General features: G+C 38.7%; 3 protein-coding genes across 6 annotated transcripts in view; 1 reads left to right on the forward strand and 2 right to left on the reverse strand.

Annotated features, from left to right (window-relative positions):
* Nucleotides 1-137: 137 nt before the first annotated feature.
* LOC137979583 (multidrug resistance protein 2-like) lies at nt 138-4,171 on the reverse strand. Its single transcript, XM_068826876.1, has one exon. It carries the CDS (start codon nt 4,094-4,096, stop codon nt 2,552-2,554), a length of 1,545 nt encoding a protein of 514 aa, XP_068682977.1. The 5' UTR covers nt 4,097-4,171; the 3' UTR covers nt 138-2,551.
* A 3,389-nt stretch (nt 4,172-7,560) lies between these two features.
* Nucleotides 7,561-12,635, forward strand: LOC137979095 (brain-enriched guanylate kinase-associated protein-like). Of its 4 annotated transcripts, none has more exons than XM_068826268.1 (8): nt 7,561-7,730; nt 8,954-8,999; nt 9,103-9,140; nt 9,322-9,486; nt 9,980-10,046; nt 10,382-10,489; nt 11,680-11,772; nt 12,191-12,635. In XM_068826268.1, exons 2-8 carry the CDS (start codon nt 8,982-8,984, stop codon nt 12,347-12,349), a joined length of 648 nt encoding a protein of 215 aa, XP_068682369.1. In that variant the 5' UTR covers nt 7,561-7,730; nt 8,954-8,981; the 3' UTR covers nt 12,350-12,635. The 4 variants fall into 4 exon arrangements, with proteins under 4 accessions (XP_068682369.1, XP_068682371.1, XP_068682370.1 ...); XM_068826270.1 differs by having other exon boundaries at nt 7,594-7,730; nt 9,106-9,140; XM_068826269.1 differs by lacking the exon at nt 7,561-7,730 and adding an exon at nt 7,861-8,100.
* A 448-nt stretch (nt 12,636-13,083) lies between these two features.
* LOC137979094 (WD repeat-containing protein 25-like) overlaps nt 13,084-17,500 on the reverse strand; it is a 5,684-nt gene continuing 1,267 nt past the window's right edge. The window contains exons 2-5 of the mRNA XM_068826267.1: nt 16,819-16,949; nt 15,309-15,479; nt 14,313-14,453; nt 13,084-13,555 (exon numbers count right to left, since the gene is read on the reverse strand). Of these exons, the coding sequence (XP_068682368.1) occupies nt 13,334-13,555; nt 14,313-14,453; nt 15,309-15,479; nt 16,819-16,949 (665 nt within the window). The 3' untranslated portion in view covers nt 13,084-13,333. The remainder of the gene's footprint in view (nt 13,556-14,312; nt 14,454-15,308; nt 15,480-16,818; nt 16,950-17,500) is intronic.

The raw sequence follows: 17,500 nt of genomic DNA on the forward strand, positions 1-17,500 counted from the left end.
ACCTGACTGACATCTCATTGAAATTGTGAGGAGAATTTGCTTGATGATTAACTCCTGGGATCGAAGGGTTGAATGCATACAATCACATGCCCCCTTACTCTACTCTCAAAATCATTTTCATAACAAGTGACACTTGATTATTACTGTTAACAGAATTTATGCAGCACAACAGAAATTTGTGAGGATTCAATACAATAGCAAACATAAGGTGTAAAAACTTCATCAAATTAAATACATTGTTCAGCTAAATGCACCGTAATACTTACAAGGCCTGGGTTCTAGTAACATACTCTGTGCATAAACATTTTTTACAAGTGAAAAATATTATCTATTTCCATTCTCTATTTACAGGCATTAGATTGTCACATTTTCTGAGTGTATCTGTGAAAGTAAGAAACAATCTGAAATGGCCATGAGATATATTCTTGCATAGATAAGTTGACCGATATTTTTTACAGTTTTGTTTTATATTGAAACACCAAGACACAGTGCCACAAAACTGCAGATATCCACCTTGAAAGTAAAATACGTTTACCTTAGGAAATGTTTATAATCAAACATTTTTTGCTTAACCATTGACCCCTGAGAGTGATACTTAATAGATTTTACTCTGCCTAACGCCAGACAATTATACTCGGTCAGGAGTCAATGGATTTAAAGGTAAAATTATGTATATACTAGGCTAAAAACTGTAAAAATAAAAGTGAATGTTTCTGACTTATTATTGGGTAAAACATCAGTACATCAAAAACGTTCTGTTTTTAGAAGTTTTACTTTTACAGTTTCTAGACTTGTATACTATTGTTAGTCTCAGTTTAATAAGCCATACCATAACATTCTATTGAAGGGGTGAAATTTTGATTTTTTTCCTTAAAATGGGGTTGCCTTTCAAGCAATAAACAATGCATATATCTTCCCCCAATTTCTGGAATTTCAAGCCTCAATAAAATTATCCTGAATTATTAAAAAAAAAAGGCACTTACAATGACTGCACAATTCAATTCAATTCTTCAAATACTAAATGTATTATTGGAGTTTCAGATCCCTTATTGTTCTATGATATAAGAATTGGGCTGCATCCATGGATTGAGCCCTCCTATGCATGTACAGTATATAGAAAAATAGACGAGTTGGAAGACTTAAAGAAACCCCAGCCAGGTTATTTGTTTCTTACTTCTTAATATTCTTCTTACTACTGTATCTTAAAGTTTTACCTCTCTTGTGCACAACTTGAGAAACTTTGAAACTGTTCATTTCAAAATTTTAGCAACATTCTGAAAAGTGACAAACAACCACCCACCACCTTACAAAGGTTGCTTTGCCCAAAGCCTTCATGTTTTCCAAGCAGAATACAGGTGACAGATGAGATTACATCACCAAATACTCAATTTTTCAAGATGACACTAATTAGCCTGCAAATGCAAACGTATTTCTGGTGGTTGTTTCGTTCCCCGAAAAAAATCAGGAAGAGAAACAACCGCATGAAATACGTCTGCGTTCGCAGGCTAGATGGCACTCAGCTCTTTGAAAAAAAAATATACATAATAAAGAGCTGAATACTTTTTGTAAAAAAACTCACTGAAAATAAAAATTTTATTATTCTTTTCAGTAGGTTGGTAAGAGACACAGCCATGATTATATTATTGCAAAGCAAGCTTTCATATTTTCTCTCAGATTGTAAGTCGCCCTCACTGGCCAACTTAGTGACACATATTTTTCAAAGTGACCTGCCTGACGCCATCTTGGAATTTTCAGTTTCATGTACACACTTTAAGCCATGGCATCTACTATTAATCTCTTCAACTCTTTTATAACCCCTCATACTCTTCAGTCAAGCCAGAAGTTGAATTGCAAATATAAAGGTCATAACTTACAGTACAGGGCTATCAACTCTCCTGGATAATCCGGGAGACTCCAGATTTTGGACTGTATCTCCCGGTCTCAAGATTACGCAGTGAAATCCCGATTAATTGCCGAAGTTTCTCATTTCTTGTGAGAACCGAATTTCACGACAATAAACTTTCAAATAATTTCTGTTGTTTGAGTTATTTTGACATTGATAATAACAAAATTCAAACGTTTGATAAACTCGTTCCCATTGAGGGATTGTAATTTAAGGTCCATGTTAAACGTCGCATTTTACATGTGCCGAATCGAATGCAAATAAGAAAAATCTATTGTTTTCGCTCATTTGCATTAGATTCGGCACATGCAAAATGAGACATTTAAAACAGGCCTAAGCAATAATGCGATTTGTCCAAAACAAATCAATCCAATTAAATATTGATATGCCAATGACATTTTGTTCACACGTAAAGACAAATGGAGCAGAAAAAATTGTAAAGTTGCTAATTTAAATATGTTGAACAGAGTATTCTTTGCATAAAAGATGCAATATGACGTTAACAGAAATGACATCATCTATCATCCCATCCCCATCACTTCTCAATATTTGAAGACTTTGGGGGGGGGGGGGGGTTGACAGCCCTGATAGTATCCCCTTTGTTGGTAAGAGATACTAGTCGTAACAACAACACCCAATTGCAAATTATCATATCGTATGTATGCTGCCATCATGCGATGAGGTATGAGATGAAGAACCATGCAATGATGACCTTTGTATCTGTCTTGGGAGATAGGAATCCATTTGGGTGTGGTCTGGTTGATCCCATTCCCTGCCCTCCACTTGGAGATTGTAGACATCCTCTGTGAGTGGTAGTTGTCCTGGGTGGTAGGTCTCATTGAGAAGAAATCCATGAATACGTCGCTTGCCATGAGCAATATGGTAATATATAAAAGACAGGAGATCAATACACAAGATTCCACATAATCCTGCAAGCACCGCATTCACACTAACAACCTGACAGTTGCTTGGATCAAATTTTGCATATTCACATTTTTTGTCTCCAAGGTCTGCCAAACTTAAAAAGCGAGAAACCAGCACTGGTCCTGCAAAGCGTCCAAGTGTATCTGCGAGGTTAAAACAGCCAAGGAACACTCCTCTTCGATTGCGAGCCTCGTTGCTGAATTCTGTGACTTTCTGAGAATAATAAACTCCAACTCCGGTGAAGAACCAGGCCGCACCGGAAGTTGAAAGCGCAACTCCTCCAAAATAGAGCAGATTCATCACTCGTTCACCCTTTAAACGGTAATCAAGTAGAAGAACAAATCCCCAGACATTGAAGATTAATCCAAGAATTGAAAACATAGCCGGCGACAATCTCCTGTGGATTACAGCACGAATAATTGCACCCGATACGACGAATGCGACGCCACCGGAAATGTAAACTTTCCATAACTCTTTCTGCTCTGAAACCAAGCCGTATTGACCGAAGGCAAGAACGAATAAGTCACTAAAAACACCCCAGAAACAAGCCGTTCCGGAGAATACCAATAACATAAAGAATGCTGTGTGTGATATTAGTTTCTTTGCTTCTCCGATGGCAAATTTCATCGCCATATGAGGTGCAAGAGGATTTTTGAAGCAGAATTTAGTAAGAGGTAACATGACGAATACCACATTGGCAACGGCGACCCAAGCGGGGGCAGTATAGAGGTTGAACAACATTGCAATTTTCTTGCCGCTGAGAATGGCCACGTTATCTTCTTTACCCACGAACAAAGGAACAAGAAAAATTCCAACTGAAGGGCCTCCTAAGAAGCCAGCTGCTTGGGCAAACTTGAAACTTGCGATGGATTTCCCTCGAGTTTGTTCCGGGGTCGTGTTAGTTAAATAAATCAGTGCGAGAGTGACGGACCCCGCTCCAATCCCAGCTGTTAACCGCCCAAAAAACATCGCATATAATGAATTTGAAAAGACAGAGAGTCCATATAATACATTTCCCATGACATTTATAACCAGCGATAACATAACGGTGAACTTTAGGCCGCGCCAATCAGAAATGTAGCCTACCAATGGTGAAACAAGCGCTTGACTAAATGCGTAAATTCCGAACATGAAACCGAAGTAGGTGTCTTTCCCTCCAAGCGCAAACCACATTTCTTGCGTTGATACCAGAACTATCGAATAGTCCAAAGCCATTGTAAAGCCGAAGTAATGAACAGCCATGGTCGAAAGAAGACTTTCAGTCGACATTTTGCTAACGTTCCTGAGTATTGATGCACCGGTATAAAATTCCTTGAAAGTTCCGTTTCGATTATTTAAGGCAGTGAAAGACTGGGATGAGGTCACAAACGTCACTGGTAGGAATCTATCATAAAAAATTACAACAATTTAAAACTCTTATCTTTTCATTGTTCTCAGAAATAACAGTGCAAGCAATAACACCTCTCTTTGTTTTTTGTTATAACCCCTCTTGGCTCTGGGAGGAGGCTGCTTGACAGAACAATAAAAAAGCGATAACAATGTAATCGATACATTATCATGTATTAAAACGATTTTTGAAACATGGAGAATTTGAGGGGGAGAACAAAATCCTTCGTCGAGCAGAGAAAGCTCTCGTGCATCGAATCAGCTCTACCGTGCGAAGCGAATAATTACGAAGACTCGAGACTCCTCGCGACAAAGGAGGCCACCCATGCTTTTCGAGGGAGACGGCATGACTATTCCGGGGGTGGGCGGTACGGTGTGAAGGGTACCATAGCTGAAACAACCCAAACCTTTACAAAAATGCTAAGGTTAGCATTTTTGTAAGGGTTTGGGTTTTTTCAACTATATTACCCCTACCAAGAGAAAATGAGGCCTGGCAAGAGAAAATGAGGGGACAGAGAGGGAGGCTCTGGGCATTGGCCGGGATATGTCATGTCCACGAAAGTTATTTTTAGACGAGCGAAAGTCTTTGTTCTAGCGGAAGTCTGTCTGTATGCAGTCTTGCCTCGCCCTCAGGTTTTGGTGAAAAGAGAAATTGGCGGCGCACGTGGAAGGCTGATGAATATTTATTTTCTTTCAAACATCAGATCGAGGTTGGCCTGCATGCGGACGTCTTCGAAGACAGACTTCCTCTCGTCTAAAAATAACACTTTCGTGGACATGACATATCCCAAGGGCTGGACCGGGAGCCTTCCTCTCTGTCCCCTCATTTTCTCTTGCCCCTACCCACTACCTCACCCCCTAATCCCTAACCCCTACCCCCGGAATAGACATCCGCAAGCGACGTGGTAATTAAAAGATCAGAACAACCCCATCACTATTGCTTGACCGCGCGAAAAAGCATGCTCTCCTTCGCATAGCCTGCGTACTGGAGCTGCGCGCAGAATAAAGCAGGGCGCTTGTATGTCTCTTTCCGCCCTGGAATAAAGTTTTGGCGGAGAGCGACGAAGCCGCGAGGAGAATGGGGAGGAGCTATACTGAGGACGTTCCCATTTACCGTCTACTGTCGAATGCGTTCCCTAATTTGGGTCGGCCGGTCGGTCGCAGCGAAAAAAAAACCCGAAAATCGGAAGCAATTTCAAGCTGCAGCCGTCAAGTGGCAGGTGGCAGAAACGAGAAGAGAGTTTGCGTTAACGTATTTTCTTCTCACGAGGACAGAACTGAAGAAGCCTCTTGAGCGTCTCGTAGCTGTATCGGCAAAAGCGTTAATGTTTTTATTTCGGATTAAAAGTTAAAAGGAATGTTTTACTAAGCCTTCCTCATATTTTTTTTTTCTAAAAAATGGGTCGGTGGGACGACGGGAAACCAATGTTGTTGCTTTTAACTTAAAAAAACTTCGCAAATACAACTAAACAGCTCGGTTGCCAAGAACCGTGGCCTTGTCACAACACCGGGAACTCCGTGCCACTTAATAAAAAGGAAAGGAAAGGAACTTTATTTTAAATGTCTAGTCGTTCTAGCGCCGGAGCATTAATTGGGGACACTGTAAACTGAAATTAACAATTAACGCAAATCAAGTCAAACGTTGGTTTTTGAAGCGGAGTGCCCGGAGAAAACCTTTCGGTGCAGAGTAGAGAACCAAAACTCAACCCACATACGACGCAGAGTCTGGGGGTGCTTTCCATTATGCCAAACCGAACGGTCAGAGATAAGTGGGAATACCGAAGGAAAATGGAACGACATTTTCCGATTAAACCGGGCCAACCAATAGGAATTGCTCTTGCCACTTTTTATTCCTTTTCCGAATTCCCTATAATTAGGGCAAAGAACCGGTTTGTTAAAAATGGAACGGCGAATTTCGGTCGGAATATTCCAACCGAAATAAGTAGACCACCTCCAGAGGTGATCCCGAATATTCCGGTCGCAAGAAACCGGAACGGACCTTTCCATTTGATTTCCGACCGAAATTTCCGGAATCTTTGGCATAAAAGCACGCTGGGAATCGAACCCGGGCCACATTGGTGGGAGGCGAGTGCTCTCGCCACTGCACCATCCCTGCAGGTAAAACAAAAGCGACTTATCGGTGTGCTACAACTAGAAAGCACTGTGCACACAGAAATATCAGTCTGATACTGTCGTCTGGCCAAAACACTTGTCATACCCTCTGAAGAACTCCTGAATAATAAATGGCCCGCCTAGAATAGCAATGCTAACTGCGGGGCACCATGGTCTTGCTTGAATAATTATGATTTGTTTGTAAATAAAGTTAGAAGTTAGAATAAAGTTAGAAATATGCCACATGTACACAAAAAAAAAAGTTCGATAACGCTAGTCACAGAAGACAGACAAAAAACTGCTGTCCATGGCTGGCACCGTCTGGGTGATACAAAATTACTGACCAGACTGTGGGGTTGATGTAGCTTATGGTTTATTGTCTCGTTATATTTGTTACTACTTCTTTAATCCATTGGACACTTGTATGATCCCAAAGGTGTCCCATGTGAAATAACGAGGCACTGCTTTACATCAGGAGCCCATATGGGCTCCTGTTTACATAGGTGTACGGGCACGATCCGACCTGGGGGGGGGGGAGGGGGGGGGGCGGTGTACTTTTTGCCCGAAAAAATCACACACAGTGCCCGAATGCTTGATTGTTGAAATCCGTTTTTTACTCCCTCAAAATGTACGAAAGAAACATTCGTTTACAATCCTTAATAAAACTGTACGTATTCGAAACATAGAGTTTTTAGAACCTCACATAAATTTTATGCAAAATAAATTGCTAAAGCTAAATTAAATATTTACCTAAAGCCTCGTAGGCTGCTTGAACTCACCTCAAAAGTCCCTTTTGATCTGTAAAAGTTTCGAATGTCGGCGTCGCCCAAAGAGTCGATGATACAGACCACGAAGAAACTTCGAACTAATACTTTCTTTCATCTTTGATCTCTCGCGCCGCCTTAAAAATGGCGCGAAAGTTTGGCGCGAACGGCAGCAAATGCCAGCGATCAGCAGATCAGCAGCCGAGCAATTCAAATGTAAGGACTTATTTCAAAACAAGGACTTAAATATCTTTAAAGTTACAGAAGTAATATTTTTATACTTTCAAGTGCTCTTTTTTATATTTTTGCCTTATTTATATATTTTTAAATTCCATCTTTTATCGTTTCTTTATTGCCCGAATGTTGAGCGTTTTGCCCGAAAATTTCCGAGACTGGGGGAGCTGCCACCACCCCACCGGCTCGTACGCCTTTGCGGCTTTACTTCTTGACTGCTGCTGTGACATCTACGTGAAGTTACGTGAAATTTGAGCCATACATTGTAGTAGTTCCGATTGTTGTTTCATCAACACCCACATTAATTTAAACACGGGCATCAGACAGTAGGGAGTATTTTGAAGACCCACGTAATTGTTAATAGATTCTCAGAAGGCAAAGACCTATCAAGTAATTAAAGTGTTAAGGTAAGCCTTAATTAGAAATTATGCATTAAAACACTGCGAAATTTCATAATTGCAAGTTCGTAGTTCCGGCAGCAAACCGCATACTCTTAATACCACAAATCAAAATCTGAGACAGTGACGAATCTTAGACATACTGAGTTTTAGTGCATATTTCAACTTTTTCTCTACTTAAATACCTGACTGTAAGCGCCAAATACTTCGTGTTTGACGAACTTTAGTTGTACGCGTGACAATGTTTACTTTTCAAATGTGGACGTGCGAAGCGAGGAGTCTTTGACAAGACAACTTTTTAGCCATAATAATTGTGGTGGACCTTGATCATATGCGACCCTAAATCACATTCACCGGGAGGGACGTTTAAAGACCTTAGGTGACTATACCCAATTAGCATTTTCTGGTCAAATAACAGACTAGGACAATTTACCGGTAAAGCGTTTCCATGCACACGCTGCTATTCAATTGTCATTTAATGATGATAAGACGAGGCTGACCACGTAATTTAACGATACGATATGACAACCAAGGAGAGTCTCACCTAGGGATAACACCATCAAAGATCTGCATAATAATAATAATTATTATTATTATTTTTGTTGGGATCTTCCGAAACTAATGCACTATTATGTATGCATTCGGAGTATTTTCAGAGTTCTGAAACTAGTATGCTTTATTGCATTCTTAGCTGCTTCTGGAGTTCAACGTGGTGTCAGTCATCCAAAATGTTCTGTTACTGGATGATACAACATTATTGAAGGATGGGCTTGATAGAATTTGAATGAAGGGGTAGTTTCTAAAGAAACTGTGGTGCTGCGTCGGTGGGGAAGTAGTGTACAAAAATTTGGTTTTATCAACGGAGTTGATAATGTAAATTGGCCACCGTACAGAGATTCTAAAAGCTGACGTTTCGAGCGTTAGCTATGACGAAGGGCTAACGCTCGAAACGTCAGCTTTTAGAATCTCTGTACGGTGGCCAATTTACATTATCAACTCCGTTGATAAAACCAAATTTTTGATAGAATTTGGCATGAAATACAGGCCATGAAAATGCAAATGCAGTGCATAATACCACATTTCAGTTAAATAATAATAGTTACTGTAATAACAATTAACAACAATGATAATAATTATTATTAATTTATTGATGACTTTGATCACAATGGAGGGGTCCACAGGGCATGACAAAATGTATGATTTATTATTTTTGCAATGCAACTTTCTTGCAGATCAAAAGAGAGGAACAGACAAAATAACATGAGTATACCTTGTGAGGTACTGTTACAATCTGGTTTAATGGTGATAATGAAGCTTGTCTTTGTTACAGTTACTCAATAAATGACATAAATTAACCTTAAATTTTTTCTTGCTCACCCAGAAGAGCGGCTGCACATCAGCTTGCGAGCAATTATTGAGGTAATGACATAGACAACAGAATAAGTTAAACGTTGATTTTCCCACTCTTTCATCTGCATTGGAAAACAATGCATACCACAGTTCGCAAAATATGTTTACCAAGATTAAACAACGCACATCACAGGCAAATAGAAAGAAGGTTGGTTAGAATATTCAAATTAATGTAAACCTTCTCCCACAGATCAGAAAATCAAGAACTGAGAGACAAAATAAAAATGCTGCAGAACACTTTTGATTCTGAAAGTGATAAGAAGTCTTCTACTTCCTCTACAGAAGAAAAAGTAAATGAAATATTTGTAAAGCAAACAAAATCTGATTTAGAGTCATCCCAAGAGCACATCAAAAGGTCAGTTAATTTTTTTTTTAAGGATGTTTGAAGTGACACACCATGGAGATCTTGTCAGTCATAATGGGAATGTTGACTTTGTAAGAGGAGTCCTTCAATCCTTGCCTGTCCCAGTTTTTAAGTAATTTCCTTCTCGCGACTGTCCCTTGGTCTCAACTGTCAGAGTATGAGGAAAAGATAACTCGGGTTCGGCCTTCATTACCTTGTTTGGACGAATAATTTGATAACAATTTCAAGGACTATTCCTCAAGTTATATTAGGCTTAATTGCTTTCAATTCATGCAGCACAAAATCAATCAAATGTCCATTTTCTGTTGCTCCATATATATGTCTGCCACTAGCAAAGAGTTCAAGTTTTTCAAAGCCTTAATTTTTTTTGGAAAGTAAAGGAATTTTCAATGCATGTTCATACCCTTTGTCTCTTATCTAAATACATACTAGGCAATTGTGAGGTCTTACCTCTTATGAGGTAATACTGTGTGTTGAATTCTAGACTCAAAGAAGATTATGATGAGGCCATGAAGAAAAACCAAGAACTGGAGAACAGAATCCTTCAAATGGTAACATTAGGTTTAAAAAAATCATATTCATCAACCATTCCTTGTAAATGCAGTGATTCATTGAAGTTTCTAAATGGGGGAAGCCCAGGTGTGCATTGGAAGGCTGCTATGATCCAGGCACCCTTTAGAACAGTACTTAACTAAGGAGCTTAGTTGATCGAAGCCACACTCTGACATAAAATACCCACATTTTGATCACAGGGAAAAAATATTTAGGCAACGTGATACTTTTTTTTTGGGAGTTCCAAACACTTTTAAGATCAAATGAGGTTAATAAAGCATAAATTAACTGCATGCCATCTTTCAAAGTTTAATACATTGATTTGATTACTCAGGCTGAGGAACTGCAGCTGGAAAAATCCCGCTTTGAGGAGACAGTGGGAAGCATGTCAGAACAGCTGATGAACTTTGTTGAGAAAATGAATAAGATGGAGAGGGAATGTGTGAGTCATACAACCTTTACCTTACTACAAACGCAAATCAGAAAGGACGAATCATCGAGACTATACTCTCTCTTTCTTTGAGTTTAAAAACTACATACTTGGTAGTCCAAATGTTACCTTGAAGAGGGTTCTGAATTTTCCAATTTATTAGACTAAGTCTGCAATTTATTTAAAATGTCACCATTTCTTAGAACATTTAAGTGACCAAACAATCAAATTTGCTGAAATTACAATTTGGGAAATTGAGACCAAACATTTGGGTTGTGCAATCTATTTGTAAATAAATCTGTTTTGATTGATGATGTAAGAAAATTGGGTGTACCACATGAAAAAGTATCAAAAAACAAGCAGAGGCTCTTGACTTACACAAAGTCAACAGATTAATCATGGGATGGCCGCCTGAAATTACATTAGTCCTGAAAGCTTTTTAGGACAAGTTAGGTAGCTGCTTCACTACATTGTAACTGCAATTTTGAACAGATTGGTTACATTTTTCTATTTTGTTTCAAAGGCAGGTGACAGAAAACCATCTTCTGGATAAAATAATGACCGGTAAAAAAATTCACCAGTTGGGGTTAAAGGCAGCCGAGAGGCATTGCGTGCAGCAGAACAATTTTCATATATGAAAAATCCAGCCAAAGCTAAAATTCATCCAATCATATTGCTACGATAAGAAATGCGAATTTCCAAAACAAAAACAAACCATTGAAAAGCCTGCCGGTTGAAGATGGGCCTTTAAAATTATGAAAAGTACAAATTTCACCAGTTGGGAGTAAAGCAACCACCATCAAAGTTTTAAGTAAACGTGAAACCTGTTACAAAAAATTGCAGTAGAACTCTGCATTAGATATTTTTAGTATTATTACACAGGAGCAAATTCTCTACCCTGTTTGTTTCACTTGAGGTGATTAATCAATCACCTGCCTAAGTGGTTTTTTCAAAATGGCCGCAGGCCTTTTTGCCGAGATGACACATGAAGAAATTAATCACTTTAAAGGTCCAAATGCATATTTTTCAAATAATCACCTATGTAATTATACTAAAAACAATATTTATTATTCTCGTCAGGCTTGGTGAATGAAAACCAAGATGAAGTCAAGGTTTTCACTCAACCAATATTCCTGAGCCTTTGGCGAATAATTCTTTTTTTGTTAATTTAACTTTTGCTACCTTCAATGACTCTATTCTAGATTCAGAATAAGAGAGATTGTTCCCTGGTGGTTCAACTTTTAAAGTGTAACCAATCTTTGGACAAGAAGTTTGTCTCTCAGAAAGTAAAAACGGTAAGCTTGAATTCTCTGGCTGGATGTGTCAGAGATGAGGACTCGCACTCATATTTTTTCAACTACAATGTTTGTTCTTTCTTAAGTCACAACTTTCATGCATAATTGTGTAAGATTTCATTTATTGGTTCATTTGATTTCCATTGGTTGATTTATGATGAAAATGGTTGTAACAATACTAAAGCAATATTTAGGGTTGTGATTGGAAATGAATACTGGTGTTTCCATTGTAAGAAATATTCTGCTTATTTTATCTGAGCTGGAAATGCCTCAAGTTTGTGACCTTTAAAGCAGAAATCAGCCAGAGCAAGAAAAATGGCCGCAGGATAGGCTACCTATGGACCCATGTTATGACAGTTGATACATGGGTTACAGATTATTGACATTGTAATAATTATATATTTTTTTATCCAATAAGATGCCATCAGATTTACAGGAAAAGTTAACTTTAGAACTGAACATTACACCAGAGTCAAAGCCTCTCAATCATCCAGCTAGGAGCAGAAAACTTTGGAGAACCAAGAGTGCTTCATCTGCATCCACAAGTTCCCCATCGGAACTGAGTGATGCTGAATAGTTAAAAACTTGTAAATAACATTTTCCGAAACAATGCAATCAATATGTAGTTGAAGCGGACTGAAAAATCTAAAGTTTTTCTGTCTGGTGATTGCTGTATTACGTAAGTGTGAGATTTTATTTCAGGTTGAGAAAAGCAGTTTATTTAGTTGTGATGTATATGAGCATAATAATTATCATTCATGGTACATGTACAAACTGAGATTGGAATTTCAAAGAGAAAAGTTGTGAATAATAATAATAAGAATAATAATAATAATAATAATAATAATAATAATAATAATAATTGCAATGTTTACGAATATCAAATCAAACATGTCCGACTGTTGTGCTTAGATGACATTTAGACTAAAAGTGATTCTGAAAGCATTTTGGTGTAATAAAATTAAAAATTGCCATCATTTCAAGCATTAAAGGTTGTCTAGTATATTTTTACTAAATGTCAAAACTTCGTCCATTTCTGAATGGCAAAAAAAGAAGAATATACCTCTGGTAAGGTTGGCAAGTAGAGGTCTTTTATGGAGAGGAGGGCTGAAATGACATTGCTCTAAATACAAAATGGGTTTCAGGTTCAAAACAGAGTTGGACACCTCACCCAACACATTGGGTCCAATGGGTTGGAAGGGACTTGCCATTACTACAACTAGATCCAACTCTTTTACAAAGGGTGGACACAACTAAACATGAAGTAGAAACAAAAGAACTTAAACCAAAACACTAGAGATACAATATGTGTAAGATCGTGTGATCATGTTCACATTATACTAAAAGTAATCTGTACTTTGAATGCCTTTCATTTCACAATATTTAGATATGACTGTTACAGGTTAAACAAAATGATTTTAACCTAGGTTTATTTGTAATAATATTTCTTTGTCTCTATTTATGATAATGAATACCAGATGCAACAAAATTACAAATCAGCCTACAGGTTAAAATAATTTTGACCTGAAATCAAAATTTAACCCGTAAAAGATACAAATTATTATTTCCATATTTTCACTCCCCCATCCCACCCACAACTAGCTACATAGTGAGGTAGGCTGGGGTGAAAAACGACATCCATACACGGCATTGAATGAGCCTTAAGCTTACTTATCATGTGAGAACTGTGATGATCATAGAAATAGATATGTCCATCTGCTGAACCAGAGCAAATTATTGATCCACCAGGACTGAAGTCACATCCAATGTGATAGCCAGACACCTGGAAAGGAAAGAAGCAAATTGTCAATTTAACTATTTTTGCTGTCTATTTAAACACAAAATCTACAGCGCCCACTCACGTTCAAGAACTAGTTACATTATTTTCAATAATATTATTCTTTGAAAGCAAACGAGAGTGGATAAACTGGCATTTTAAGTTTTCTTCTTAATGTTTAAAATGGTGTGTGGTGGCCAAAAATAATTCCACACTGTAAGCACTAATCATGCACCCCAGTGTTGCACCATCCATGGCCCTGGGGGCTTTGTTTGCCTATTTGCTTTAAGCAAATTGTCTCATGTTTTTTTCTCCAAGGTTTTTTTTTGGATCTATTTACATGTACTTTTCATCAGTTCAACCTCTGCATCAGGGGCACCCCTTGCAAAATGTCCCTTCCCAAGACTTATCCAAGCTAGAGCTGGAAGTGGTTGTAGAAGACAAGAAAGTGGTTTCCTGTTAGGGCCAAAAAATACCACTTTAAAATCACACTGTGATTTTCTTGGCTCTTTTTTGCATCAATAATAACATTTTCTGTGCATGCACACACTCCAAAACCTGCCTACTTCTGTTCTTTACTTGAATAACTTGTTTAAAACACTGGCCAGTCTTTTAAAGTTTTCTGAATGCACACTTGGTTTCATTTTTCAAGCATGAAAAAAAGGGTCTGGATTTTGAAGTTTAAAATGTAGGTCAGGCCAAATTAATTGATGAGTTACCATTTATGTATTACAAACTATTTCTTATATAACATTGTCGTTACCTTATGTCCCTCATATCTTTTAAACTTGTTAAGCTTGTATGGCTTTTTTGTCGAGAACAGAGCTATGTAGTCACCATTAGACTGCGCAACAAAATGGGACTCGGACGGGTGAACTTTTAAGCATGTACAGGTGAATGCCTCCTGATTAAATTCAAACATAGGAAAATTTGATCAGGAGCCACAGGGGCACAAATTAATGGCCAGAAATTGATCACAAAACAAAAATAATAACACAAATGATGATAATGGTAGTAGTAGTAGTAGTAATGTCGCGATTGATTGATAGGACAAACATACGTGTCCTATTTACATTTTTGCAGTGGGCTCGGACATCAGCATACTAAGGGCGCCGATGGCAGCCGCTATCAGTCCATTTATGAGCCCACTGAACCCTCCCAACCCATGATGAGTGATGATGTAAGTGAGTGATGAAGATAGGCCACAACACCGGGAACCACGTCCCCTACTCTTTTCGAATAGTGTGTGGGTTCTTTAACGTCCCACAGTGTTATATGTGAACAAGGTTTGTGAGACGGGACCTCCGGTTTATTGTCCTTATCCGAGAAGACTTGAAAGTCTAATCATTTGCAGATGTCATTACAAAGACAGCACTTTCTCCTCAGTTATTTAAAGACCCTGAGTGTTGGTCCGGCCGGAGTTGAACTCACGACCTCCCGCGTGACAGCCCGGTGCTTAACCAACTGAGCCACCGGTGCGCGGTGGCTCAGGTCTTTTTGAAAGTCTCTAGTTCACATTCCAAGCACAGTAAGCCCCACAACAGTGAAGATAACCAACTTCCTCCACCAAAATAATTTTGACGACAAATCAGGAATCAACCCTGAGAGAATGGCGGAAGGGACATGTTCTCATGCAAATTCTACAGCCCCTCTTTCCCTATAATGAGTATCTCAGTCAGCATCATCGTCATCATCACTGCCATCGTTGGCCACCTAGGTTAGCAAGTAGCAGGTAACTGAAAATAATGTATGAACCTACCTGGTAAATTTGATTGGACAACACAGCTGTTGACCTGAAATCCCAGACCATGATTCCTTTGTCAGTAGAATTTCTTCTGATTACTTCTGCAGCTGAAATAAACTCATTTCCATGAGGAAGAAAGGCTATGTCCTGTACTTGGCCAAAACAAGCAGAGTATGTTGCAGAGATCTGTTTAGAAAAGTTCTTAAATCAGTTTGCTGGTACATGTTTCTTTAGCAAAGAATGCACCGTGAGACAGAGCAAAGGGATGAATGATGGTGGTAACTGATTGCCTGAGATGATTATGTTGTTGAGCATTACACTAACATGCATAGGTTCAATGCTGGTTCAAGCCCCAGCTCAACCAACACTCATGAATTTACATATATTATTATATATAAGGAAGAATGGCTGCCTTTGTAATTTTATCTCCTGGCTTGGCAGTGATATCTCAAAAAGACTTATGGTGGAGGCCACCTTAGCTGAAACAGCCATAAGTCAAAAGCGACTTTGCTGAGTTCTGGACATGCAGATACCGGGATCATGCAAACAAATATCTCAATAAATTTAGTTGCTATTTTCAACCATGTAATAACATCCCATAAATTTGGTTTTATCAACAGAGTTGATAATGTAAATTGACCACCGTACAGAGGCCAATACGGTGGCCAATTTACATTATCAACTCCGTTGATAAAACCAAATTTTTGTATACTACTTCCCCACCGACGCAGCACCACAGTTTCTTTAGAAACTACCCCCTTCAATAACATCCCACGTTTGTTTCGAAGACAGTGAGACATAGTTGTGCTGTTTTCTAGCATCAAACTAGAGACAAATTTGTATAAATGATTTACAGAAGGATGAAGAGAAAGATAGATCATAAGAAACATAACAAACTAGTTGCTTCATTGGGCAAGAGGTCAACAGTACTGAAATCCCGTGCCTGACACTTGCAGACTGCAGACCGTAGACTAACCCTAATCAAACCCTAACTCAGTTATTGAAAGCTAGCCGTTTTAAAATGGGTGCGTAGACTTAAATACTCTTTATCAGTGCTATTTGCAATTGGTGCTTAGACTTAAATACTCTTTATCAGTGCTATTTGTAGGCAGTCTGCAGTTGTCATACACTCACTGAAATCCTACCTAAGGATCTGATTTTCCAGCTGTCCTTTAGCCCTGTAGAAGCAACTCCCTGTAGTTTACTATCTTTCTCACGGGCAAATAATTTACACCTGTAGCATCTACATTTGCATTTAGACTTTGAGGCACATGACATTGTTGAGCCCAAAGACCAGCAAGATAATTTATCGAATAAGGTCCTACACAATGTAGATAAGCGACGTGTCTCCTATGAGTTCTTGTAGCTCAATGGGTAAAGGATGTGACCATTGTATGAAAGTCACAGGTTTGTATCCTGCCTGGGACTCTGACTTTTCGGCTGTCCTTTTGCCCGATCAAGAAACTAGTTTACTACCGTGGAATTCATCGCAGAAAGTCCATTTTGTTGAAAGTAATGTACTAACTTTTCCAGTCCTTGCATCCCAGCACAGGATTGAAGATTTAAAAGTCCCAGCAAGGAAGAGAGTAGAATCCGTAGGATGAAACTGAACACAAGTCACATAGTTACGATGAGGAAATTTGACGATTTCCTGTCCTGAAACAATAACAGATCTTGTGTAAAAATTAATAATTTGAATGACCACTAGCTTTTACAAAATCAGCACTCCTGCTTGATGGCATTCAGATAGCTCTTTGGGATGTGATCCCTGAACTACCTGAGATCTCTGCACCGCTGAAGTGAAAAGTTGTAGAAAATTTTGGTAAATGCTCATATGGTGACAGAGATAATGGGTTAGAATAGTGGCTTTGCCAAACAGAATGTGGTCTAGATTTATCTTGGCACATGACCTTTTACATGTCGAGAACAGCCACTTGGAACATCTGCTACAGATCAAGGAAAAGATGCACTTCGACCAGGAATAATGACACAACTTTGAAAACATGAAAATGGTCTGGATTCTGCCAAGGGTAAATTCAGGAATAACATCTAAGTTTACAGAAAAAAAGTTGCCCACTTCCAAAACTAGTTGACCCCCGCACTAGGTACCGGTATTCAAGGAAAATATGTTAGCATACATGAGGCCCAGCCAGGAGGGGGGTTCCATGTCACTTGTCTGAATTTTAAAAAGTCTCGTGTCGGTGCTT

This window comes from Montipora foliosa, chromosome 12 (genome assembly GCF_036669935.1).
Source record: "Montipora foliosa isolate CH-2021 chromosome 12, ASM3666993v2, whole genome shotgun sequence".
Taxonomy (NCBI): domain Eukaryota; kingdom Metazoa; phylum Cnidaria; class Anthozoa; order Scleractinia; family Acroporidae; genus Montipora; species Montipora foliosa.

What these genes read in the sequence shown, in the direction of transcription:
- LOC137979583 (XM_068826876.1), bottom strand. Translation starts at nt 4,096, where the DNA reads ATGTCGACTGAAAGTCTTCTTTCGACCATGGCTGTTCATTACTTCGGC.
- LOC137979095 (XM_068826268.1), top strand. An exon ending in ATAAGATGGAGAGGGAATGT is followed by an intron (nt 10,490 to 11,679) that starts GTGAGTCATACA and finishes ACTCTATTCTAG; the next exon opens with ATTCAGAATAAGAGAGATTG. An exon ending in TCTCTCAGAAAGTAAAAACG is followed by an intron (nt 11,773 to 12,190) that starts GTAAGCTTGAAT and finishes TTATCCAATAAG; the next exon opens with ATGCCATCAGATTTACAGGA.